The sequence below is a fragment of the Podarcis tiliguerta genome (assembly GCF_965153285.1).
Source record: "Podarcis tiliguerta genome assembly, chromosome: 1".
In the NCBI taxonomy this organism is placed as follows: Eukaryota; Metazoa; Chordata; class Lepidosauria; order Squamata; family Lacertidae; genus Podarcis; species Podarcis tiliguerta.
In genome coordinates, this window is record NC_139534.1 from 71225280 (window position 1) to 71252700 (window position 27421).

At 43.1% G+C, this 27421-nt stretch overlaps 1 protein-coding gene and 1 long non-coding RNA gene across 7 annotated transcripts in view; both read right to left on the minus strand.

The window, feature by feature from the left end:
• Positions 1–27421, minus strand: part of KIAA1549L (KIAA1549 like) — a 155585-nt gene that overhangs the window by 39416 nt on the left and 88748 nt on the right. For 3 of the 6 annotated variants that reach the window (XM_083398012.1, XM_083398015.1, XM_083398017.1), the window contains 3 exons: positions 22623–22813; positions 19583–19710; positions 18308–18331 (listed from right to left, as the gene is read on the minus strand). In XM_083398012.1, the coding sequence (XP_083254138.1) occupies positions 18308–18331; positions 19583–19710; positions 22623–22813 (343 nt within the window). The remainder of the gene's footprint in view (positions 1–18307; positions 18332–19582; positions 19711–22622; positions 22814–27421) is intronic. The other 3 variants (XM_083398016.1, XM_083398014.1, XM_083398013.1) reach the window with 2 other exon arrangements.
• On the minus strand, positions 353–18130 carry LOC310676553. Its single transcript, XR_014510612.1, has 2 exons — positions 14428–18130; positions 353–4761 (listed from the first exon to the last, which is right to left on the minus strand). It is a non-coding gene; the product is annotated as an uncharacterized lncRNA (long non-coding RNA).

Consider the following 27421-nt stretch of genomic DNA (forward strand, 5'->3'; position numbering starts at 1 on the left):
AGTTTAGATTTCAGCCTTAGTTAGCTTGCAGTCAGTGGGCTCCTGTGTCTTTATATACAGTAGATTTCTATGAGAGTCAGGGAACCTGGGTTATTCCAATTTTTGTCAGTCACCAGAGCAATTACAATACCTTCTATCCCCACCTCTCTCATTCATACATACATACACAGACATGGCCAATACATGAGATAATAAAGTTCTGACACAACAGAATGGATTGTAGAATTTAGATTGGGTGGGGGGGGGTCCATTTTTAAATCCACATACATATCCATTAAAAAGCCCTCCAGCAAAAGAAAAACTGGACAAGAAAAGGAAAAGGTTCCAGAAAGCTCTCTATCCGTTCTGCCAATTTTCTATTTGTAGTGAGCTGTTCTTTTTTTCTTTTTCTTTTCTCTATATGGGGTAGGTGTTCAAAACAATATTCTAATATTTTGACTGATCCATTCTACCACCTTGGGAACCTTTGACTTCATTATGCTGCACAGAGACCGAGCACATGTGATTGAAGATAAGTTTGACAAATGTTGACATTCCAAAAACCCAGATTTGCCCAATTTTTCACAGTTCATCTGTGATTGCAGAATGTTTAGATAATGTTTTGTGCCTATCAAGTTCAATTTTAGCTGTATTTTAAAAAATAAACTTTATTCTTGCAACATAATAGATGCACCTTTTTCTTTTATGTTTTTCTCACCCTTCTCTTTGTCCATTTTTTTTTAGATTGAAAGCCTGTAAGATCTGAAAGCAGTGTACTTAGGTGTAGGTGCTATACAAATAATGAATATTATTGTACCATTATCATCATCTTCATCACTACCATCACGATCTAGGGTGCTTCACTCTTGGAGAAACTTTGACACAGTGATGCAAAATCCTTTTATTCTGGTTTGGGCAGCTACCTGAGAAAGTTAATGGAACCTAATGGAAGAAATCCACTGGATTTCTAATAGCAGTATTTGTAGCATTTGCATGTGTGGAAGACAGATGTTGGCAACTGGAAAGTTTACCCAAGACAATAACGTGGGGTAGGCTCCAAGGAAGAATTTAAGGGTCACAACTCAACCAAATTATGTTAATATATTTACAGAGTCCTTTCTGCTTCATTTTCTGTTTAGAAATTATACAGTCCATTTCACTGGCGACGTGCCCATTAACACAGAAAACTGCTGGGTGGGTGGTTGGGTGTTTTGGGGGGGTCCCTTTTCAAAAAGGCATGCAATTTCAAGGGCATTGAATCTGTTATATCTTATTTTATGAAAACGTGCAGCATAATAGCATTTTCTAAATTATTTTCAGACTTTGTTTTACAGCACAATTCTATATATATGTCTGCTCAGAAGCAAGTTGCAGTGAGTCCAATAGTGCTTACTCTCAGGGAGATGGTTACAGGATTGCTGCCTTATACTCTTATACCATTTCAGTTGTAGTAATTCATATGACTACTAAACCTGGAGGTCAGCGTAGTGATCTCTGGCCAAATCCATTTATCAGAGACTGTAGATGTTATCACTAAGCCTATTCTTAAACCCTTTAAAGCTACTTTGGGGCTACATTCCTGTAAATGGAATCTTAACTGATGTAACTACCATAGTCTTCAACATACATTTGTTGACAACCACAGAAACTGAAAAGTACTAGAGATCCTGGATGCTGTTATTCATTCACACATTATTTCACTCACTTGAATGATACAGTTCCCATGAGTGCAAAAAAGTATTCATCACAACATATGAACAGATTATATTGGATAAGGGATAAAGAAGAAAATAACTATGTCAAAGCAGTAGTCCTATAAAAACTAAAACTGCAATCCTAATCCCATTAACCTGAGATCAGGTCCCACTAAATTCAATGGGATTTACTTCTGAGTAGATCTAGTTAGGGCTACAACTACCTTGAGAATTCAGTAAACATGTACAAGACTGGGCTACACTTACTTTCTATGGGTATAAAATGACATCACCATGACATTAGTAAACACAGCCTAATAATGTGTTTTATGTGTTTTCTATCCTGTTCTCTAAAGACTTGATTTGAATCGACCACATACTTAATAAGCAAGCCCAGTTCCTTCATTTAGTAGTAGAATCCTGCTCTTTGATTTTTTTCCAACGTTATATGTCATGTTTCAGCACAAACTTTCAAGCTAGCCTTAAAATACAGACTCAACACATATCTTAAGAAGAAAACAACGCCAAAATTAATTATTTAAATGTGAGAAAATCTGAGCCTTAAACTATGATAATACTGTATAAGAAAGCTGGAAAAGGAATTTCTCTCATCCTTGGAACAGAATACTTGTTCGGTAAATGTCACTTAAATTACAAATCTGACTTTATTCTTGTGTTTCATCTCACTGACACATGAGCGATAAAATCAGGATGTGGTTTACAAATGTTGGCAAAGTTAAGCTGTCATTTAGATGGCAATGAACTGTAAGCAAACACTGTGGGCAGTTTTATGTTTGGTCTTATCTATCTCTTTCACAGTGACTTCACAAAGTTTGCTCAGAAGAATCTGATTAAGCTCCACAATCATCAACATGTAAATCACCAATAGGCTCTCACAAGTGCATGGAGCCTATTATGGGGCTGGGGCAAAATACTGGATTGCCCACATTTCGCCATAATTTCACAAAATACTATCTTGACAGCAGAAAGTACAGCATGTTCAGAATTTTGAAATGTACTTGAATAGACTACGGCAAACTTAATTCTAAAGGCCTTCACTTAAAATTGTGGAGCCTTAATGAGTTTTTTTTATTATTCCTATGGAAAAAACATGTTCATCTTTATGAGGAGGGCAACAGCTGTTTGTGTATGTTGCGTATTGTAATGAAGGGGGAAAGGGAAACAGCCTTCAGCTAAAGCTATTATTTTACTTTGCTTGTACACAGCTCTACAGTGTCCTTTTATATTCATTTCATCCTCCTACTCATTTCCAAAGCACAGCAACACTAACCATTTACTAGAGGAGGAAGGAGCTAGTTACTATAGAAACTAGAATTTCACTGAAATATTCTGCATATTGCACTGGCACTTTTCTGTTGAGATTAATCATGTTTCTAGAAAAGCACTACCTCTTAGGATTGCAGAGAGTCTCACGCAGCCCACCCCATCCTACCTACAGCTGATAGAACAAACAATCTGAGACCAAGGTTACAAAGGCGTGTTGGTGGAGAAGGCAGCTAAGCTGGAAAGGTTCTCAGGCTACCCTTGGGAGCTCAGACACCACATGCACAGGTTTCAAGACCAAGTGACACTGTTCGCTGAAGTGTTCTTTGCTGTTTCCATGTGTGTAAATGCAGCTGGTGATAAAGAAACCCTTGGAAAATGAATTTGCAAACACACACCCATTAAGGATCATTAAGAGCCCTTGTGGGTCAGGCCAGTGGCCATCTCATCTAGCATCCTGTACTCACAGGATGTCCTAAAGGGTGCCTATAGGAAGCAAGGCCTGAGCTGCAGTCTCCCTGCAACTCATAGATAAAGGGATACTGCTTCCAACAGTGGTGGGAGAACTTAACCTTATCTCCCATGAACTCACCTAAGCCTCCCCAGTAGAAGCAAATTCCGTATTTTAATTATGTGCTCTGTTTGAAGAGGTGCTTCTTTTTATTTGTCCTGAAACTTCCAACATTCAGCTTCAATGGGTGATCCCGAGTTCTAGTATCCATGATAAATGGATAAAAATGTTTCTCTACACCATGCATAGTCTTATACACTTCTATCACATTCTCACTTAACTTGCCTTTTCTCTAAATTGAAAAGTCCCAAATGTCGCAGCCTTTCCGCACTGGGGAGTTGCTCCATCCCTTGATCAGTTTTGTTTCCAACACTTCAGTATCCTTTGATGTGAACTGTACACAGTATTCCAAGTGTAGTATAGATCTGCATTCTGATATTGGCAGTTTTATTTTTAGTCCCTTTGCTAATGAGCCCAGATATGGAATTCACCTTTTCCACAGCTGCCACACAGTCTTCATCAGGTCACAATCTTCACTGAGCGACCTACAACCCTAAGGTCTTGTTCCTTGTTAGTGACTGTCAGCTAAGAACGCATCAGTGTATATGGGAAACTAAGATATTTTTGCCCCAATGTACATCACTTTACACTTGTTTACAATGATCTCGTTATTTTAGTACTCATTTATCAATACCAATCTTCTGGGGACTTTATTTTCTACATCTCTCTATTGGGAGAACTGTCCATTTCTTCCTACTCTCTGGTTCCTGTTCCTTAGCCAGTTATTGATCCATAAGTGTACCTGCCCTCTCATTCCATGAGTACAAATCTTACTTAGGAACCTTTGGTGACATTCTTTATTGAATGTCTATAGACACAATTATTGTCTGCCAATGACTCAATGCGAGATACTGCATAACTCAAATTAAAACCACAGGTACTTTTCACCATAAAATCCTTTGCTGGTAATTGATAGCATTTTCTCCCTCAAAACAAAAGAGAAAACCTGCATGAGGGATACCTCCACATGAGCAGGCACCAACATGGAGTGCCCAGCTCACATGTCATATCATCTGACTGGTGAAAGGTTGGGGGAGGGGAGAGAGAGAGAGAGAGACGGAGAAGCATCATTCCTCCATTATGCAAAAAAGTCCAGAAACTTATGTGAACTTTGCCAACTCTATATTCATTGGCCAGGAATAAACTTAAGTTACTGCAGCACATCTACAAAAAGGAACACAATTTTTAATATTATGAAGAGGCACATTTAGAATTTGGCTGTAGCAAACATTACTCTTGAAGGGAGAGGGGAACGGTTAATCATTAATATTATCTACACATAGTAAATTCCGGCACTCTGCTAGGATGGTTACACAAGCTCAAACCCAAAAATGCAGTTATTTGCAAAGTCTAAATCAGACAGGTCAGGAGGCCGTTTCCTGTCTAACCAGCTATCTGAAACTGCTGATGTTAGTTACAGGTCAGAAGGTCGTTTCCTGCCTAGCCAAAAACTGCTGTCAACTAAAAACCACTAGCAAGATGTTTCCTGCTTTGCTTCTGCTTTAAGTAATGCAAGATAAGAAGAGATACGAAGGGAATGCTTAGCTAGCAAAAGATTACACGTGTACAAGGAGGTGGGAGGGGGTGCTTACTGAGCAGAGAAAATGCTTAACCAGCAGAAGAAGTGCTTAGCTAGCAGCCTTAGCCAGCAAATATAGATGTGCCATATAAGGAATAAGTTGGAAACTTGCCAGCTGATTGGGGAAGTTTTGGGGGGAGGTCTGGGAGGTGGGTAAATACTCTAAAGTATAAGAAGGCTTGCAGATGCGTATTGCTGGACAGTCAGATTTCAGAAACTATATTCTGCTGACTGTCTCTGTGCACAGATTTGCAATAAAACTCTTTTCTCCAAAGAAGAAACTTTCCTGGAATTTTTTTATTCTCTTCTCGGTCCTGGGGACGCGGGTAAGCAATTCTCTGGCAAAGTAAAGGGCATAAGCCTACAGCTTGGTGCATTGGCCGGGAATTGCCCCACCCCAAGGGGGCCGGGAAGAGCCAGGCTCGACCAGGTGAACAGCTCGGACCGGAGTTTGCAGGCTTCAGCGCGCACCCTACTGATTCGTGGGGGAAACCGGCCACACCGCTCCTGAGTAGGGACCTCGGTCGAGGGAGGAAAGAGGACTGGCCAGGAGGGAATCCGCAGCGGAAAACGGTAAGCCCAAGGGACAGGGCGTGGGCCCCAAGGAAAAGGGGGGCGAGGTCTGATCAAGCCTCACCTGGTTGTGCAGAGGGCCGCCAGTAAGGTTGGGTACAAGGGAAACAGAGGGGAGAACTGGCCGATTGCAGTAGTTTGCCGCCAGTAAGGTTGGGTAAAAGGGAAACAGAGGGGAAGTTGTATTGGTGTGTTTTGTGTGTTGCATGTTGAAATTATAATGGTGTGATTTGTATGTTATATGTTGCATGTCAGATACTCCAGTGACTGAATTGTTGTCAAGTGTGGGTCGGGGCCTAGCGTTCCCCTTGGCCGAGCGATTGCAGGGTTGTGCGTTTTCTGCCAGGGCGACCTCGTGCAGACCACAATCTGTATCGTGTGAACTGTGAAAGAATTTACAGCCCAGTCAGGTGCGGAGTATCTGAAAAAAAAAAAAAAAAAAAAAAAAAATAAAAAATAAAAAATGGGGTCTGGGGCAAGCCAATGTAGTCCTCTGGAATGTTTTTTAAAGAACTGGAAAGCGGCCACAAAGCATGATGATTGGGGAATCAGATTGCGAAAACAGAGAATGAGGACATTATGTGAAGTTGACTGGCCCGCACAAACTAATTGGCCGTCAGGAGGAAGCTTTGATTTGCAACTAATCAGCCCATTATACCAGAACATATTGAATGTCCACCCCGACCAAATCCCTTACATTTCTACTTGGAAAACCAATGTAGAAAAGAATCCACCGTGGTTGAAAGCCTGCCAAGGCGACGCCCCACGAAATACAATTTGTACAGTTCGACCGGCAGGGAAGGCAGAAAAGCCCCCGGTGATACCAGACCCAGAAGATGAGGAGGGGGGAATCATCAAACCGCCACCACCCTATGCTCCACCAACTGCCCCTCTAGCAATTCCCCCAGGCCCAGGTCCCCAAGCACCGGGAGGAGCTAGCCCCCAGCCTGAACCCCCCAAGGCTGATGAATCAGAAGAGGAAGAAGAGGATGATGAGGAATTTGTAAAGGGATTGGTTGAGTTAGCAAAGAAGGGAAGAGAGTGGACTCAGTATCAGTCTTTGAGATTGCAACAGTATGTACAACCCTATGCGGAAAAAGTGGATGTTAGCCCCCACGTGTTGGCTGCAGCAGGATGCTCCTCAACACAAGGGAAGAAATGGCAGAAGGAATGGATAGAAGCAGCAACCAGGGCAGCCTTCCATAAGTCCCATGAGGCACAGAAAAAGGGTGGGGTCGGAGTAATGCCCCTCCGAAGGGTTTATGACCCACCGGGACCTCCAGGGCCTGGTGGGGCGGAGGCACCACGGACCTACACGGTCCAGCATATACCCTTTTCAAGTGCAGATGTTTGTAATTGGAGAAATCAAAATCCTTCCTTTGAGGAGAATCCAGCTAAAATTATAAAATTGTTTGAAGGGATTTTTAAAACCTATAATCCCACTTTTGATGATGTGCAGTATTTGATGGATGCGCTGCTAACCACAGAAGAAACTAGGCGAATCCATGTTGAAGCTCGAGTACACATGAGAGCACAGGGAACACCGGATCCGGACATTATAACAGGATACCCTGATAGTACCCCGAATTGGAATTATCAGACTGCTGATGGCCAGAAAACCCTCACTACCTACCGCCAGAACGTATTAAATGGTATGAGAAGGGCAGCCAGGAAACCCACCAACTTTGTGAAGGTCAGAGAGGTAGTGCAGGGGAATGAAGAGGCCCCAGGGGCTTACCTGGAACGCCTGAAGGAAGCCTACCGTCAGTATACTCCTGTAGACCCAGATGAGGCTGCCAACGCCCTTATTGTAAAGGCTGCTTTTGTAGCTCAGGCAGCGCCCGATGTCCGCCGAAAAATTCAAAAACACGAGGGGTTCATGGGCCACACCCTTGAGTGGATGTTAGAACTGGCTCAAACCACTTACAATCAGAGGGAAGAAGAGGAACAAAAGAAAAAGGAGAAGTATCAAGCAAAGAAGTTGATGGCATTACAGGCCACCGCACCCATCCCTCAGAAAAGAGGAAGTGCCCGGGGAGGAGGGCAAGGCCGCCTGGGGAGGAATCAGTGCGCCATCTGCCGGCAGGAAGGGCACTGGAAAGGAGAATGCCCACAGGCCCACTTAGGAGGGAGAGGACGAGGAGAACGAGCCCCAGGCCCAACCCCCAGGGGACCTGGACAGGAACTGAGACCTTGGTCATCGACAAATGCCAGCAGGGGTAGAGGACGTGGACAGGGACCTCCCTGGTACCCCTCAGCCCAAAGGCAGCCCGGCATGATGAGCCTGAGAGAGGAGGAAGAATACTAGGACAGACCGGGCCCAGCTGCTTTAGGTTCCCGTGAGCCCATGGTCAAAATACAAACAGGGAACCAAACTATCCCCTTTATGGTTGACACAGGAGCCGCCCACTCTGTTTTGCCAGTACCAGTGTCCAAGCCCACCAAGCAAACAATTAACATAATAGGAGCTACAGGCAAATCACAAAGAGCCCCATTCCTGCAATCTGTTGTCTGTCGCCTGGGTGGCCAAGTAGTCCAACACAAGTTTTTATATATACCAGAGTGTCCCATCCCATTATTGGGCCGAGACCTGCTATCAAAATTGCAAGCCCAGATTTCCTTTCAACCGACAGGAGAAGTGACAATGACTACAGGGCAAACAGGAGAGCTTTCCTTAGAAGTACCCTTAAGGGAACACTGGCGCTTAATGATGGTAAAAGAAGAGGAGGGGATTATTCCAGAAGACCTCCTGCAAAAAGTAAACCCTGGTGTATGGGCAGAAGGCAACCCGCCCGGAATGGCAAAGAACATCCCACCTATAATAGTCAAGCCCAAACCATTCGCCAACCCTGTGGCTGTGAACCAGTACCCTATCCCCCGGCGAGCTGCAGAAGGAGTATGGGTACATTTGGAACGGTTACTTCGCCATGGCATCCTGAGGCAGTGTCAATCTCAGTGGAACACCCCACTCTTGCCGGTGAAGAAGGAAGATAACTCGTATCGTCCGGTCCAAGACCTCCGATTGGTCAACCAAGCCGTGGAAACCCTCCACCCCAATGTGCCCAATCCTTACACACTGTTGAGTTTAATACCTCCTACTGCCTGCTATTTCACGGTACTGGACTTGAAGGATGCATTCTTCTGCTGCCGTCTGGCAGAGGAAAGTCAGCCCCTGTTTGCATTTCAATGGATGGATCCAGGAACAGGCACCAAGGTGCAATATACGTGGACGAGGCTTCCACAAGGTTTCAAGAATTCTCCAACCCTTTTTGGGGTAGCATTGGCCTCGGACCTGTCTAGCTTCCCCACCAGCCCACACAGGGTCTTGTTACAGTACGTGGATGACCTTCTTTTGGCCTGCTCAGACGAGGACACGTGTATGAAAGCCACCAAGGATTTGTTGAATCACTTGGCTGAAGCAGGATACCGGGTATCTAAGAAGAAGGCCCAAATATGCCTACCCACTGTAAAATACCTTGGATTTGATATATCCCATCTGCAACGGACCCTTAGAGAAGAAAGGAAGCAAGCCATTATCCAGATTCCAGAGCCAAAGAATCGCAGAGAACTTCGTGGTTTCTTGGGCTCGGCAGGATTCTGTAGAATATGGATCCCTGACTTCAGCACAATTGCCAAGCCTCTGCACGAGTCAACCAGAGGAACTGAAAAGGACCCCTTTGTGTGGGGAGAGGAGCAACGGCAGGCCTTCAAGGATCTGAAAAGGGCATTGCAGCAAGCACCAGCGCTGGGTATCCCAAATCCTGAGAAGCCTTTCTCCCTGTTTGTGGATGAAGACCAGGGAACAGCAAAGGGAGTGCTATGCCAAAAATTGGGAAGCTGGCAGCAGCCCGTGGCATACCTATCTGAGCGCCTGTCGCCTACAGAACAAGGCTTACCGCCGTGCATGAGAGCAGTTGTGGCAGTAGCCACCCTACTGAACAAAGCAGACAAATTTACTTTTGGCCAAGACACTGTTTGTGTGACTCCGCATGCAGTCCCAGCACTGCTTGACATGAAGGGTACCTATTTCCTCTCCCAAGCGAAGATGAGGAAGTGTCAGATGTTATTGTTGCACCCACGTTTGAAGTTCCAGGTCACCACCGCCCTCAACCCAGCTACCCTGTTGCCGGTAGGAGAAGGTGAGGAGCAGACGCACGACTGCATTGAAGTAATGGACGAAGTATATTCCAGCAGGCCTGATCTCAAAGACAAAGCAGACCCCCACTGGCTTTCATGGTTTGTGGATGGAAGCAGCTTTGTCGAGGCTGGGCAGCGAAAAGCAGGCTATGCAGTGGTAGCCCTGGACGACCAGGTGGTCGAAGCAAAGTCACTCCCGCCTGGAACATCGGCCCAGCTGGCAGAACTAACTGCGCTTACCAGAGCCCTGAGCCTGGCAAAGGGACAGAAGATAAACATCTATACTGATTCTAAGTATGCATTCCTGACCTTACACGCCCACGGAGCCTTATGGAAAGAGAGAGGTTTGCTTACCTCCAGAGGAAACCAGGTGGCCCACCCACAAGCTTTGTTGAACCTTCTGGATGCTGTATGGGAGCCTGAAGCGGTAGCGGTTATCCATTGTTATGGACACACAACTGGACCAGGGGAAGTGGCCAGAGGAAATCGATTGGCAGACAAAGTGGCCAAGGAAGCAGCTCGGGAACTAGCCCCCATCCCGGTTATCGGAGCACTAGTCCCAGAAGAGATTTTAAGCACCGCTGACAAGCCAGCTTATACCAAGCAGGAAAAGGACACTGCAGACGCCCAGGAACTGACATTGACCAAAGAAGGATGGTACCTTACCCCTGATGACAGGATATGGATTCCAGAGTCTCTTTCGCGGCAAATAATTCAGAGGTACCATGATTCAACCCACATAGGACCCGATGCTACAACCAAGCAGCTGGAAAAATGCTTCTATATAGCCCACCTCTACCAACTGGCAGCCCAGATTTCCAGGAAATGCCTGCTGTGTCAGAAGAATAATCCCAGAGCCGGACCACTGGCTCCCCCAGGGATTCAGCACAGTGGGACGGCACCTATGGAAGATCTTGTCGTGGACTTTACTGAATTACCCCGTTGTGGACTGCACCGCTACCTGCTGGTAGCAGTGTGCACCTACACCGGATGGGTCGAAGCATGGCCCACAAAGACTGAAAAGGCATTTGAAGTAACCAGGTGCCTGCTTAGGGAAATCATCCCTCGCTATGGATTGCCAAGGTCCATAGGATCTGATAATGGACCAGCATTTGTTCATGCAATCCTACAGGGGCTGGCAAAAGCGCTCCAGATCAACTGGAAGCTGCATACTGCTTATAGACCCCAGAGTTCTGGAAAAGTAGAGAGAATGAACAGAACTCTAAAGAATCAGCTGTCCAAGCTGACACAGGAAACCGGGTCTAATTGGGTGGCCATGTTGCCCTTGGCATTACTCAGGGTCCGCAGTCTTCCGTCAAAACGGACCCACTTGTCACCTTTTGAAGTTCTGTTTGGGAGACCAGTCCCATATGTTAGAATGTTAAATCCGTATGTTAGCCAAGATGTGCAACTGAATAATTATGTACAGTCACTCTCCCGAGTTCTTTCTTATCTCAACAGGTGGACCCAGGCTCGCACCCCATGTGTGTTGACTGAACCGTTCCATCAGTTCGAGCCAGGTGATGAAGTGTGGGTGAAAGACTGGCAGCGAGCCCCCCTACAGCCCTGCTGGAGGGGACCATACACCGTGCTACTCTCTACTCCTACTGCTGTGAAGGTTGCCGGCATCACCCCGTGGGTCCACCATACTCGAGTGAAGAAAGCCATCTCGGATTGGACAGTAACACCAGATCCAGAGAACTCCCTTCGGCTGACCATCTCCAGACGCCTGGCAGACGACCGCTCTGCTGATATCACACCGGAAGCTGATATCTCAACGCACAGCTGAAGAATTGGATGGGAGGGGCGCCCGCGGGCAGCGTCCCCAACTCCGTGCCAGGACTAACCCAGGACGCTCACCAGGACATTTAATATTTCCATACGGACTTTCTCTTTTCTTTTTGTTATCTGCTTTATGTCCCACAGCCCTGACCCCACTGAGCCATACCGCATTTATTGGCCTGATGGACTCTGCTACGACTGGTTCGTCTTACCGGTGGTAAGAGATGGTGTGCTCTATGGCTATTGGAAACTGGGATTTGATGAGATTGCCGTCTTAAAACACCCCACTGCCCCGTTGTGGCTCCTCTCCCACACCACTGTCCGGCATGCGCGGATAGTGCTCATACGGGAAGTTGCAGAGACGCTCGAACTCTATCGAGTTCTGGACCGCTTCTGCTGTTGTGGGAGGGTAGTCAACTGTTATATGGGAGGTAGAGCACTGTACCAACCTCATTTGATAGACCAGGTCCTCCTCTTAACGCAGGCGATAGATGGGACGGAACCTATCTTAATGCAAGTATTGCAGGGGTGGGAGCCTTAACCAGGTGTGCATTGAAATTGCTAAACAAGTGGTTCAATCCACCCATCAGGGTTAGCAGAAAAGTTGACCCACGTAGTGGGAGCATCAGCTCACCAGTGGACTCTCATCCTTGAGGCTCAACAGATAGTCGGGCACAAATATCAGTGAGCTCTTCAACAATGAGCACACCCCCTGAATATTGGTGGGAGGAACCATGGAAGGATTGGGGTTGGTGGATAGGGGTTATCTCAACCGCTCTTGTCATATGGATGTGTGTTTTCTTTTGCTGGCATGAGCGTCACCGATTTTGTGGGAGGGAACAACCAGCCCCCATCCCCTTGACCCTTCTGGTACTAGCCCTACTTGGGTTGGGTCTGGGAGATGACTCACATATACGGAAAACCGGCCGGTCAGAGCCCTATCATCAGATTTGGAGTAATAATACCTATGTTAGAGATATAGATCGTTTCTCTTCTATGCTTAATCTTTCTGAATGCTGGGTTTGTATGCATATCCCTCCACAATTTAAGAAGCCTGGCATACTACTGCATAGTATTCCAATAAATGAGTCATTTAGAATTAGTAATCTTATGTCAGATGGTCGCACCTATTCACCCCCAGTGTTTCTGTCACTCATGGAACAGGCACCTCGTTGTCTCCGTTTCAATCATAACAGCAGCAATTTTTTAGGTCACTATCCATATTGCAATTGGACTTATGAGTATATTAACGGATCCTCCTGCTTCCAAAAAGGTACTTCCATTTATGATGCTATGTGTGTCGATTTTTATACTTGGTTTACCTGGATGACGGCGCGCAGCAGATCTAACTGCCTGCTCCAGTCTGATTTGTGGTTGCTCTGCGGCACAAGAGCCTACAAAGAAATCCCCTCTGCCTTTTCTGGAACCTGTACTTTAGGAGTAGTCGTACCCCTGGTGTATAAGATGGATAAGCTCCCAACAGTCCGTCTGCGTAACAAAAGGGACGCGAAATCACCTATTAACCAGTATACCGGCACAGCCATCTCTAGGTCCCTTCTACCCCCTTTGGGTGTAGCCATGAATTACCGGGATCTGCATAGATTGGCAAACTGGACCGAGGCTTTGTTTAACTCCACCATCTCGGCCTTAAAAGCAATTAATAAGGAAATGTCAGAGATAAGGGAGGTAGTCCTTCAAAATCGTTACGCTTTGGATGTAGTCCTTGCCTCTAAGGGCGGAGTTTGTGCCTTAATTCATTCCCATTGCTGCATGTACATTTCAGACCAGTCAGCAAATATTTCAGCCACCATCAACCACATGGAAACAATGATAGCTGAAAACCCGCTGAAAGCCACAGGGAGTGATGCATGGGGTTGGATGTATTCCTGGCTCCCTGATGGCAGTTGGCTCAGGAATGTTGTAGTATTATTAGCAGGACCGCTATTAATCCTTTTGCTTCTTTGCCTCTGTATCCCCTGCTTATTGCAATGCTTGCAGCAAATGATGCAAAGACTCCTGTCACGGAAGCTAGGACCCACAGTCATCGCTGTGATGAGGGAGTATAGGCCCATACCCCAGAACGAACCTAAGTATTAGGTTGTTCAGAAGAAGAGGAGGGAGTGAAGGGAGAGGGGAACGGTTAATCATTAATATTATCTACACATAGTAAATTCCGGCACTCTGCTAGGATGGTTACACAAGCTCAAACCCAAAAATGCAGTTATTTGCAAAGTCTAAATCAGACAGGTCAGGAGGCCGTTTCCTGTCTAACCAGCTATCTGAAACTGCTGATGTTAGTTACAGGTCAGAAGGTCGTTTCCTGCCTAGCCAAAAACTGCTGTCAACTAAAAACCACTAGCAAGATGTTTCCTGCTTTGCTTCTGCTTTAAGTAATGCAAGATAAGAAGAGATACGAAGGGAATGCTTAGCTAGCAAAAGATTACACGTGTACAAGGAGGTGGGAGGGGGTGCTTACTGAGCAGAGAAAATGCTTAACCAGCAGAAGAAGTGCTTAGCTAGCAGCCTTAGCCAGCAAATATAGATGTGCCATATAAGGAATAAGTTGGAAACTTGCCAGCTGATTGGGGAAGTTTTGGGGGGAGGTCTGGGAGGTGGGTAAATACTCTAAAGTATAAGAAGGCTTGCAGATGCGTATTGCTGGACAGTCAGATTTCAGAAACTATATTCTGCTGACTGTCTCTGTGCACAGATTTGCAATAAAACTCTTTTCTCCAAAGAAGAAACTTTCCTGGAATTTTTTTATTCTCTTCTCGGTCCTGGGGACGCGGGTAAGCAATTCTCTGGCAAAGTAAAGGGCATAAGCCTACACTCTGTCTTTATTAACAGGAAAGTGAGCAGGAAAACACAGTGACCCGTGAAGTTGTGATCTATAAAATACAGTGATTTTAAATTAATCTTCTATTAAAAATCCTAACAAGCAATTCTAACTATGAATAGAAAGTCATCTCTCCCAAAATGTTAAGGGTGGTGTTCAGCTAAATTGCCCAGTAGCCCAAGGACCTCAGCCTATGGAACGGAACTTCCTATCCCTCCCCTTCCCTAATCTTCTCTGGATGGTTGGGGAGGGGGGAACCTAGAACAGATCTGGAAGGGGCATAGGAAGAGGAAGTCTCGTTGCACAGGCCAAAGTCCTTGTGCTAATGAAACAGCTTTATTGGCTACATCCCTTGGCCTTTCAGTGAAGTGTTTCTTGAATGTACATTTCAACTGTTTCCTATTTGTGTGCTTATCTGCACCTGAATGAGGGAAGCTTTTAAGCAGAGCTGCACTAAAGTTTATATTTCAAAAGTAACCAAATGTTATCACTTTCCTCTGTTAACTAAATGCCAGAAGAACAGATTCTAAAATTGGTCTGTTACTATGACAACTGATGAACCAATCTTAACTTTGAGTCTGTATCAACCAAAGTGAATAACAAAGAGATTCTGATTTTGAGATCCTGCATTTTCTGAAATACATTAAAAACTGAAAAAAATACATTAAGGGCTTAGCAAGATAGCCAAAGTGTGCTCCAGCTTATACTTTGCTTCTTGGGTCTTGCAGCTTGCTAATAAAGCTGTGTACATACCATACAAGTAAAACACACTTGAAGCCCATACACCCCCAAAGAATCGTAGCTCTGAAAAGTATAAACTAGTTCTCAGATTTCTTTGGAAAAACAAATGTCATTTAAATGTATGGAGCATATGCAGCCTTATATCTGCAAGAACAGAACAAAAACATGGTGATAGCATTTGGTCATGCAGGAGCAAGGCCTACCTAGGGGCTGGTGAAACCGCAGACCCAAGCAGGGGGACAAAAATCACCCCAGAAATCTGTCTCCAGTTATCTATGTAAGGTCATGAGTTCAGACAAAAGCTGGGAGCCGAGCGGTAGGAGAAATGGCAAGGCGGCACGAAGGTAGACCACTCGAGACTCTGGTGTGCATGGCGTATGTGTGTAGCAATGCGGTGATGCAGGAGAAGCTTCCCATCCTTCTTGCACCACGACACAAAGGCGTGCAATTTTTTGCCCTTCCTCCTCGCCTCACCCTCACTTTAGATGCATCGGGTACTTGGGTCATGTAAAATGTGGTAATTTCCAATGTGACTATTGCAGTAAAGTTATTTGGGGGCGGCAGGAGGGTTGGAATAGGACACTGGTACAGCTCCTTGCCAATGGCGCAAGGGACCCAAGGTACGCCTCTGTGCAAGAGCTCTTTTAAAACTTTCATGCATAAGTATGAATAAGAATAATGAATTTCAATGGCAAAAGCTCCACACAAGCCGCTCTTGCCACTGAAGTGAATGAAGAAGCCTGTACATATGTCACCAGCGTCACAGAGGTCTGAACCTGGCCATACACTAGTGTAAGAAGGCGGCTAGATTGAGACCTTCAGAGGCCCTAAGCTAAGCATAGGCAAACTCGACCCTCCAGATGTTTGGGGACTACAACTCCCCTCATCCCTGACCACTGGTCCTGTTAGCTAGGGATGCTGGGAGTTGTAGTCCCAAAACATCTGGAGGGCCGAGTTTGCCTATGCCTGCCCTAAGCACTGAAAAGACTGCGGTTCCCCCTTGCCCAAATGCAATTCTTTCTTTCTTATTACCATCACAGCTCAGCCACTAAGTCGCAGTCAAACAAGTATAGTTGCAATTTTCAGAACAGCGGAGGACTGTTAGGAATTGACAGCACAGTGAAAGGCTAATGATATGGGGGGGGGGGTGTTGCAGCACATTCACAGTCACCTAGAAAGGGTTGCTGAACGCTAGTAGGGCTGGTGGGGAGATTTAATCAACCGGTTCTTCGTAATGCACGCTGAAGCAAAGTATTTTGCCACTTGGATAGTAATTTCATTAATGGAGTCTGATAAAAGGAGGGAGGTGTAAAAATGATCAGGTCTGCCTGGAAATTTAGTTAATATAGGTGAAATCTATAAAAGAGCGAATGCTCTAAAAAGATGAGGAGTACAGTAGTACACGCTGAACTGTTTCCCAAGTGACAAGAGCAGACATGTTGATTATAAGAGATGGACCAAAGTAAAGACTCTGCAATATTCAGGAATTTCTAATGTACAGTCAGCTGGAACTATGCTTCTGCTACAGTTTCCAACTGCAGAACATGGCCTGAGTTTTGTCCTTGTGGGGGGGGCTACGTTTTAGATTTGTTGTTTAACTGTGTATTTAACTCTCAGAGGCCCCAAGTTTGATAGAGCTGAAGGGGTGATTCAACATCAGTAACAGAAGGAGAACAGAAAAATGGGGGAAGAGTGTGCTGTGGGGTGTAAGGAAGTCTAACCAAGTTCTGATTTTTCACATGGCGACTATTTTGAAATATCAAATAATTATTTAGCAAATTTTGTGTGTGTGTGCACGCCCCTGCTTTGCTGGTGCCCAGAACATGAGCTTAGTCTGCCTACTGAGTAATTCTCCACTGGTAAGAAGCTGATGAGGCTGCAACTGGGAGCTTTCAGTTCTATGTTCTATATGGTAAATATCAGAATTGCACCCTCATAGAATGGTAGAGTTGGAATGGACCCCGAAGTCATCTCTTCCAACCCCCTTCAGAAATGGTTCTGAATATTTAGTATTCTCAAACTATAAGCTGGCCCTCCTGGACATGAACAGCTGTAAGAGGCTTCGTGTTTGGCCCAGAAACTTGCCGGAGCAACAAATTTCTGGTTCTCAGGTCAACCTTGACAGCTATATTAATATGAACATGCAGAACTTTATAAACAATATTCAGGTGTCTTGCCTCTATATTGCTTGCTTGATCTGCATGCACAGCAGGGCTTACTAATGTGGTGCTCTGGATACCAGTGACCCTGCCAGTACCTCCTATGGAACCTGCTAAAGGTCTCAGTATATATCCCCTCAAAAATCCATTATGCACAAGTGATTGCTTGCTCTTTCTGCTCAGTTTTGTCTGCATTGGTTCGGTGTCTCATACATCAAATCTCCCCTGTAACATGCCCACCTTTCTTTAGATACCAGGATTGGACATCCACTCTCCCCCCCCCCCCCCCAGTTCTGAACAGAGAAGAGGGGAAAGAACTGAACTATCTGAGCAAGTGCAGGGGTGGCTGATGTAACTGCCTTTTCCCATTGATGATAGGGTTGAAGTTGTGGTCCTGTCTCTTTTCCTGCTCTTTTAGATGTGGCAACCATTACACCACACACATAAAGCAGCTTTTTTTGTATCACACCACCATGACCCTTCCCGGCAGCCATTTTGTGACTGGTGCCCATAGCACTTTCTCAAAATTACCACTGGCCCCCAAAGCCTGGCAACCCCTTAATAAACTGGAATCAAGTGAAGTTACATGAGGTTATGTTGAGTTCTCCCTTGCTCAAGGGGGCTAGTGGGAATGGGGGGAGGAGTCCTCTCAGTGAGACATTTTTGAGAGGGGCGAAAAACATTTTGGGAGGAAACACCACAGAGTCCTCTGGGTACAACACAGAGCACAGTCTCTAGAGGCTTCTGTGTAGACAAGCAAATCAAGCCAAGGTTACATGATCTTTTCTGCCCGCAAGCAAATTCTCAGAGCAGGGTTCAAACACATGGATTTCTCACCCACCCACCCTCCTTATAGCGAAATACTGGTTTTAGTAGCCATTATAGTGATTGTAAAGATGCATTAGAATTGTAGCAATTATGAATTGAATGAAATATTAGTATAGTTTTAATTAAGAAACTAAAATCTCTTACCAATTTTCTTTGAGGATTTAAAACCTAAATGCCAAAGAAAAAAGAAACAAAACAGAAAATAACATCCTCACTAACACATTTAATACAGTCAAATGGACAATAAATGGTGTTTCTTCAATACTTTCAGGAAGGATTAAAAAATATATAATCTGTGGGAAACAGCATGCCGTTTTCTTTCCAATTGCTACCATTTGCTAGTTCCATTGTGATTCATGTGGATTTTGATATCAGTCTTGCAAGCAGAAGATTTCATAATTGCTATAAATGCAGGAATCTATACCCACTGCAGGATTCATATTTTACAGTGTTCTCAGGGGACAGTTTACTCAGGGGACTACTACATAGTTCAATGGATCTTTTCCAGATTAAGTGCTTTGAAGATGGAGGACAAACATTGATCCTAAACATCTGCAATCAGTTAAGTATATTTAAAACCATATTTAATGCTGTTTGAAATGCAAGCTTTGTAAGTCTACATTAGTGCAAAATATAGTACGTTCCACATATATTTTTTTAAGATGGAGCTGCAAGTTTTAAGATCAAGCCATTCACTGATAATCAGATAGCAATAATTTTTTAAAAACGGCTTATTTCACACATTAGTTTACAGTACAGTATACAACATTCAAAACTCAGGAAGAGCAGTAAGCAAGCAAAAAATAAATCACAAAATGCTGGGAATTAATATCCAGTTCTCATTAACTATAGCTGGTACACTATTAATCACAAAGCCTACAGCTTCAATATGAAAAATGAGACTCTTAGGGGGTGCTCTTTAGCTTAGGACCTTAGCAAAGATAGAGAAAAAGGAGGGTGACTAAAGAACAAAGAATCATCAGCACTGTGGACCACCACACCTTAACATCCAGTTATGCCTAATTAAGGCATGCTATCAGATCTGGGGAATTGAAAGCCACACTGAAAACAAAACAAAAAAGGGCTATTTGCTATGGATACAAATCCAGGTACATGAATACAAACCACTGTACCCCATTTTCTTAATGTACTATGAAAACAAGCCAATGATTGCAACGATTCAAGAGTCTGAACAAATATTGAGCTTAGTGATGAATGGATAGCTTTATAGAGCAGAGAAATGTGTATAAACAAAGAGAGGAAACACAGCTAGAGAGAAGAATAGATGCATGGAGGGTTGTTATTTGCAGGGCATAAAAAAAAAGAGTGGCTTGCAATACTGCATATTCTGTGGCAGCATATCTCCATGGGAGAAATGGCAGTTATACAGTAGATCTCTCATCAGGAAACATTTCTCACCATTTCTCTTTCTTCCCTCCTCTTTTGTCACTTTCTGCTGTGCCATTACTTTCTGTGGAGAGCTTCTGCCTGACTTGGGCTTTCCTGATTCGTTGCTGATGACAGAACCGTTCTCACTAGGCGACCTGCTGCAAGTAACCATAGCAACAAGGAAGATTGTAAGTTTCTCCTGCATATTTCTCATTTCAAGGTTATTGCATTAGCTTGGTTTGCATCGCTGACTTCTCAAGCCTGATTCTTATACAAAAAGAAAGATAAAAATGTTGCAATAAAGAAACACAATAAAATCAAGGAGGCATCCACAGTACATTTTCATAACAGCTCAGAATTTAGAAAGATTTCTATGCGTTCACAATTGAATGCATCTCCTTTGTAAACTCACCGAGATAAAGGGAAATATTGCAAAGGACAAAAAGTCACTTTCCCCCCTATACAGAGGCCGTTAAGGCATTTTGACTGCACAACTCTTTCTCATTGCACTCTTTCAGAAATATGGCTGCACTCTCATTCTGTTCGTCATGTATGGAGTCTGTATGCAGCTGTGTTTATACTGCATAGTATAAGAAACTGCATAGTAAAAGAAATTGCTTTGCAATAAAAAATGTTTTATAGGCTCTGTATGAGGAGGAAAAGACCCTTTTTAGCCTCTGCAAGATTGTCTTGTATCACTGGACATTTAAAAAGAATAGATATTCAATTGTGAATGCATATTCTCAATACAATTTTGCACACTTTCATACACAGAATCAAAGCGCTGTAGAGTTGGAAGGGATCCCAAGGGTCATCTAGTTCACCCCCTGCAATGCAGGAACCGCAGCTAAAGACTTGTATGCATATACTGTATGGGTTAGTTTTATGCACACATATTTTTGAACAATAAAGCTAACAAGAGAATATAGCAACCAACCCCTTCTAATCTAACCCACAAGCATCCACAGCAAAAAAACAAAAACAAAAAACCCTTCGCTCTTCCTTGTCCACAGAAGCAACACAGTAAACAATACACACAAAAGAAAAGGAGGGTGGCAATAAGTCACAGCTGGTGTGTCTCTCCCCTTCCTAGTCTTGTAGAAAATTAGACTCCTCAAGTTTTGTAAGGCTGTTAGGGAGAGCTTCAAGTTACCATATCTATGTCTTTTAAGTGTGATGTGAGATGCAGTTCTAAGTGTTTTAGCAAAAGGCTTAGGTGATAAATTATAAGGATGCTATTTTTAAAGGGAAAATTGGTAGTACTATTACCAATGCATTTTGTAATATGAGATAGCTTCCCTTAGTAGTATTGATATCAGAAGGAAGGAAGCAAATCAACAACGACTCCTTTATTGTAACGAGTTCTGGTAATCTACTGTCAAGTCAAGGAGCAATCACTGTCAGAGCATAAGACAAGGGCATTTTCAATAAATATAAGACAAGTTTATCTTTATAATTAAGGAATCTTTGGTCTGACAGAAAGTAAACAATTTCTACAGCTGTTAGGTAGCCTCAAGTCTGGGGTTAGAACTGATGCAGTAATTATCTGCAGCACCTCCAAGGCATCATGGGACTGATTCAGCCGCATACCAGAACTTTAGGTCTGCACATTTAAGGAAGATTAAAGTGCTCTGTTGCCCTGGCACAACTACTTCACTAATTAAAAAAACCCTGTCTGTTTCAGTTGGAAAGTGAAAGGTATAATCATTGAAAAGGTGTGGATTAATGGCTATCGGGAGGAAATGTAAACACCACACACACAAACAAATCAAGATGAATGCTCACTGTAGTGTAACTGCCCCTCAAAAAATGCAGAATGAATGTGTAATAAAGAGTGGATATAATCTAACCTCTGTGTAAGCTTTGTGCAAGCAAATCAGGATAAATGTTCAATAAGCAGGTTCTCTGGAGGGGCTCCATTTAGCTTAGCAAAACTCTCTCTTAAGATGCTTTTAAGTCTATATTTTCTGCAGTCTTCCCCCCACCCACTTTAAGTCCTCACCCTTACTGAAATAAATCTGAAGTTTGAGTAGAGAAACTATCTGGGCATAAAGCAGTAAAAAAATTCATAATACTTCTGCACATTCTCTGTATGTTACACTTGCACCTCCTTCCCTTGAGATGCTGAAACTGAGTTCGCAAGATCCTCAGGAAAGGGGCCTATAATTTTGGTTATGTTACTCTTGTAAATTGCCATGATAAAATAAAAACAAATCAAATCTCTTACATCTCTATTGCAGAAACTATGTTATCTCCAAACATTCATCTTTCTGACAATGCAGAGAAACCTGAGGTGACTGAAGACAAGTCTGGCATCTGAGGAGGAAAATCCAAAGAATGTCTCCAATGATAAAGGTGGATCTAGGAGAACTCACAAACTGTGAGAGGAATTCAATGTCACGCCTAGGCAATTGTTCCTTCAGGGCAAGTATTTTGGCTTAAAAGTAAGGTTATCCCCCCCCCTTCTTGCCCACAACGGTGCACTGCTCCAGGGGTTCTTCTGTCCCCTCCCCCCAGAGCCACTCTCAGGAGGCACCAGGGGAGGAGAGGAAGAACGTCGCATTGTGCAAGCAGAAGTTCTTGTGCAGGGCTTTCACTGACAGGACTCACTAGTCAAATCCCAACCCGTGATGCAGCTCCATTAGAGGATAGAGCAATTCCATGTCCCTGAGCTAATAAACCACATCAATCTTATTTGACTTAAGTTTCAGTTTATCATTTGAACTAAGCAAACAAACTATTGCGAACAAAAAAATTGAGCAAGGCAGGTAAGTGGTTATATAAAATGGAAGGCCACCTAACAAAATGTAGAAAGTCACTTTTCGTTCACCCTCGAACAAGAAGAACTTGCAAAAATATATTATAATAGTAATATTTTCTGTAGGAAGCCTAGCTAATCAATATAGCAGTCCATCACTCTGGCTCCAATATCTACACACACACACACACACACACACACACACACACACACACGAGAAAGACCATTATATAGGCACTGTAATGGTTGTAAATTCCACAGTAGTTTCGAATTAAGACTGACCAGGGTGTTCCTTCTGCTGTTAATACTTACCTCTTTCTTGTGTCATTGGACTTTGCAATTTTAGCAGTGCTTCCATCCTGAATAATTTCCCTCTCCTGAGAGGCAGGAGCATCTCTCACTGGAAGTGGCAGTACTACAGTCTCTTGGGTTACAGGCAAAACCTCATCTTCAGCTCCCTGTTGACCCAAATGTTGCTTGGCATAGTCAAATCCTTGGACTGGCTGCAGATACAGAAAACAAAGGAGTTCTGAATCATATATACATTTAATACATTTTTAATTGTACAATTCAAGATTTAGCCAGAGATGCACATTGTATGTACCTAAGAGTGAAGGGGAAACTACTCATATTTATTAATGCTTTTGTGGAAACAGAATTAATGGGAAAGTAGCTGCATTCGTTTTTAAGTATTTTATTGTTGAGTCTAAACTACATGCCTTATTTTTGTGACTCTGAAAGCATCATCCATGTTTTGGCACTTGTTGCAAACCCATGTGTCTCATCACAATACTATTCTTCTTGGTGGCATTTCCTTCTTTCTTCTTTGGCTGTGGTGACCCATGTAGTTTTGTTTACAGGCATCCATGACGTGAATAATCTTGGATGATAAGGTGGCTGCCACAGCTAACAGAATTAAATAGCAGTGTAGGCCAATTAAGCTGTGAGGTCAATGGAGGAAGAACATTGCACCAAGAATTTGAAGCAGCTTTGAGTAAAAAAAGGGGCTTCAAACTACAGAGAAACAATGTTTAGAATGGCTCTGTTTTTAAGCAGACAAATGATTTATTGGAATCAAATCCATAAGAGAGAGAGAGAGAGAGAGAGAATGAGAGAATCAGAATATGGGAAAGAAGAAAGAAACAGAAAATGTACCAACTTATTGTCTGCTTCACAAGTCATATCAGGTCAACAGGAGATTTTTTATATATAAAAAAGTCCAATGTTTCTTAGACAGACACAGCAATCCCCCAAAGATATAAGATGGAAATGCAGCGGGAGATACTCTGACCTTGATGAAATCAGTGTCTTCTTCAAACACTGTTGCTTATATCACCCAGAACAAAATGGTTTTGAAATATTAAGCTGTACCCTTGTTACTCCAAAATATAAAGGAACAAATGTGACATTAAATGGCATGCCAAAACAATAAAGTCATGTTTCAGGCCTTTTGTATTAGCAACTTGCTGGAACATATCCATTTTTAAACTTTACAGATGGGCTGAAATTGTCTACTATGCAGAGCACCACCTGCTTTGTGTAAACAATAGCTCCACTTTTGTAACTTGTGACGATCAATTACATTCAACTGATGCATACAACATTTCACAGGTATACCATCTCTAAACTTACGTATGTTGTACTTTATACATGCATGCATGCATACATACATACATACATACATACTTGAATTCTGACTGAGTGGGGTCACTTCAATGTACTTTGAAATGACTGAATCAGAGCAGCCATAAATACTGGAAGAAGGGAGTATAGATACTTAGCCTGAGGCCTTATGGCTGCCATGGGTCTGCCCTTCTGCCTTTCTGCCAGGGATAGAGGGCAGCATAGATGGCTCATAGTAGAGACATAAAATGGATTAATTTCAGATTGGTTCAGAATATGGAGGGTTTCAGTCCCATCTGAAATGGCTTCAGGAGGCAGACCTATGACATTAGATATTCAAATCTTATTTCCAATTTTGGACTGTCCTCCATCACCAATGTGAAACCCTATTACAATGTTTCACATAAACCGAGCTAGAAGAACATTCCAGTGACACTTCTGTTGTCAGAGCCATTTGAAGGAAAAGCTCCAGTTCCATCTTAGGGGAAATTGTTAAAACACGTAGAGGGCAATGAGGACAACACTTGATGAATCCGTTGTGACATTTTGACTGAAACAATCAATAAGCAGAGCTATTTTAGAGTCAAACCTGTCAAGTGTTTTTTCAATCCTATCACAAATCACAGGTTTCCAATGAACCTGAATATTCTATAAAAACAAAAAACAAAAGACCCTGGTTGCAGCATGGGCATTCAGGAGGCACATTCAATGGCATGCCAAAATTCTCCCGGGGGGGGGGGGGGAGGGAGGAGAGATAGGTTTTTCTTTTTCAAAATGAAGTAAGACACTGAAAAATAACTACAGGGGAAAGTTTCTCACCTTCTTTCAATTTTTAATGCACAGAACATTTTTTATACAAATTAAAGGTGTACAAATTCAACTGTCAGAAAGCAATCAATATGTTGCCAACTGTGCAACGAAACCCTTTATCCTTATTTTTTTTAGCCTCTCTAATTTCTGCAATGAAACATGTCTCTCCAGTATTGGTCTCTATAGCCACAGCAGGCGCTGTAACCCTCCAACGGTTTGGCTTCACTCACAGAGCCGCACTCCTCAAGACTGACAGGTGTCAGCAATAATGTTAAAAGTAGACTGCCCCCTCCCACAGTGACATAATTGTGTTGAGAATGTCTTCAATTCTAGCTCACAGACTCCTGTTTGCAGGGTGTAGATATCTCAACACTAGACATCACGTTGCATATTGAGATTTTCCAGGAGAGAAGGAGATCCTCACAGGGTAGCTGCTTTCAGTGCCACTATGCATCCTCCCTATCATATACTTTCACACTATATTCTGGACTGTGGGGATTATTATTTTTTAATATAATAATACTATAATAATCTGACATAAAAGTAAGGGGGGATAAGCTTCTGACACTAAGAAGCTCCTGAATAATAAAGGACTTCACATTAGAGACCTAATTCGGCTGGAGCTTCAATCTACTTCTGTGGTTTACTTGGCAAAACTGTTTATTCCATTCTGGCAACAGCTACGCAGGAATACAGTAATGGGGAGGAAATGTGTGAACTACAGAAATAAACCGCAAACATCATTTCAGCATTGTAATGTGCCCACCAGTTCAAAATTTCGTATCACAATAGAGAACTGAAGCTGACTGAATACTGTCAGATGAACAGTTCTGTGAACATAAAAGCATGTAAATGCCCTTGCAATGGAACTCTACAGAAATGTACTCACTTAATTACATTAACAGCAACATTTAAGCCAACAGGCACACATTATCTGTCATAAGAGCACAGGGTACAGGGTACATACACCTGACTTTCCTTGCCCTTCAGATATAAAATCACTGTCTCTAAAACCATGCCATGAATTAAAATGAACAGAGATTTAACACAGATAGCCTCCACATCAAAACATAAAATAATGTAGCTGAAATCCGTCACATTCAATAGTCAATCCTTGCAATGTATTTCAGTTTCTATCAGTCAAAAAACCCTCATCAGTTTAACAAGGACAGCTGCCCTTATTTTGGAGAGCATGCTTATGTGCATTCATTCACTTCTTGTGCCAAAAACCTCACTTCCCCCACTTTTCTTTTTGGTTGAACTCAGTTGACACAAATGTAGTGTAGTACAGACCATCCTTATTGTTAAAGCAATCAAGGATGACAAAAGGATTTAAGAACTCTCAAGATCCTAGACTTGATCTTTTCCGAGTACATTCAATTTGCCCAGCTTCCTTTAAAGAGCTGTCCTTAACAGGACGGCCTGGGTGGCACACCAAATCTCTTCCCTCACCTGCTGCACATTGTAACATTTAATGCCAAAGGATTCATTACCCCTCTATCCTTTCAATACTTCGCTTAGTTCCATTCACAAAGGGAGAGTTCTAAAAGGTGGTCCAGCAGGCAGCCCTTCTGTGCAAAGAGCTGCAGTGCATAGGAGTCTCTTAGCAGCAGCAGGACTGCAGCACTGATTATGCAGTTCCACTCTCCTTGTTCCCCCTTGATATGTGAAATCAAAGCAAGCAGAGCAGAGCAAATAAAATAGAAACACTCCACAAGAATAAAAGCAGCAAGCCAAGAAGGTTCCTTTTCAGAAGGCTTAAAATGTTATATTTTGCAGAGCAAAGGCTCACAAATTACCCTCAGCAGCAGCCGTCCTAATCAATAGATTTTAAATATACACAGATTATAATGTCATTTCATAAGCATAATTTTAATAAACAAACCACTTCAGCCATATTCACAGAACAGATTTTTCATCCAGAAGGTTTGCAGTGCTCAAGTAGTTTCAGGCATTTTTGCAACTAGAGAAACAACACACAGTCTATTTAAATACACTCGGCACATATTACTGGCAACTATTTGCATTGCCAAGATTTTACGCTTAATAATTTGCTAGCAATTACGATTACTGTTATGCCTGACAGACCAAAACTCCAGGCAGGCTAAAATGAAAACAAAATGTTCTTCTAATTTCATTAATCAAACATTTAACACTAGAGCACATAAATCAAAACCAGGAAGGACCTTTATCCTCTTATCCCTGTGCACAAATGTTCCTTTAATTATAGTATCCAAATTTTATATTCATGGCAGGAGCCTTTACTAACCCACAGAATTCCGAACTGTACAGATGCTGGCTAGAGTAATGAAGTAAAGAGCAAACTAGATGTAAGCCAGGATATGTACCCAGAGGATCATCTGCTGTTTTTCAAGAGTAAACTTTAGCCGCAGGGAAGAGGCGATTGTTTGGAGGGGGACCATGGTGCTGAGAGAGAAGAAAAGAAGGTTCCCAAAGCTGAGTCTGAAGACTCCAGATAACATTCAAGGCCATACGAGCACTTCTTGTTGCTGGCAAGACATCTTCAACTTCACCAAGTAAACTCAAACACATTCCAACACTGACTGTGGAATGCTCTCCTTAGAGAGGCTCACTTGGTGCCAACACTGTAGTTTTTCTGTTGCGTTGCCAGGCCTTTTAGGAAAGTGCTTCAGTGTTCCATAGATTTATGGGTGTGT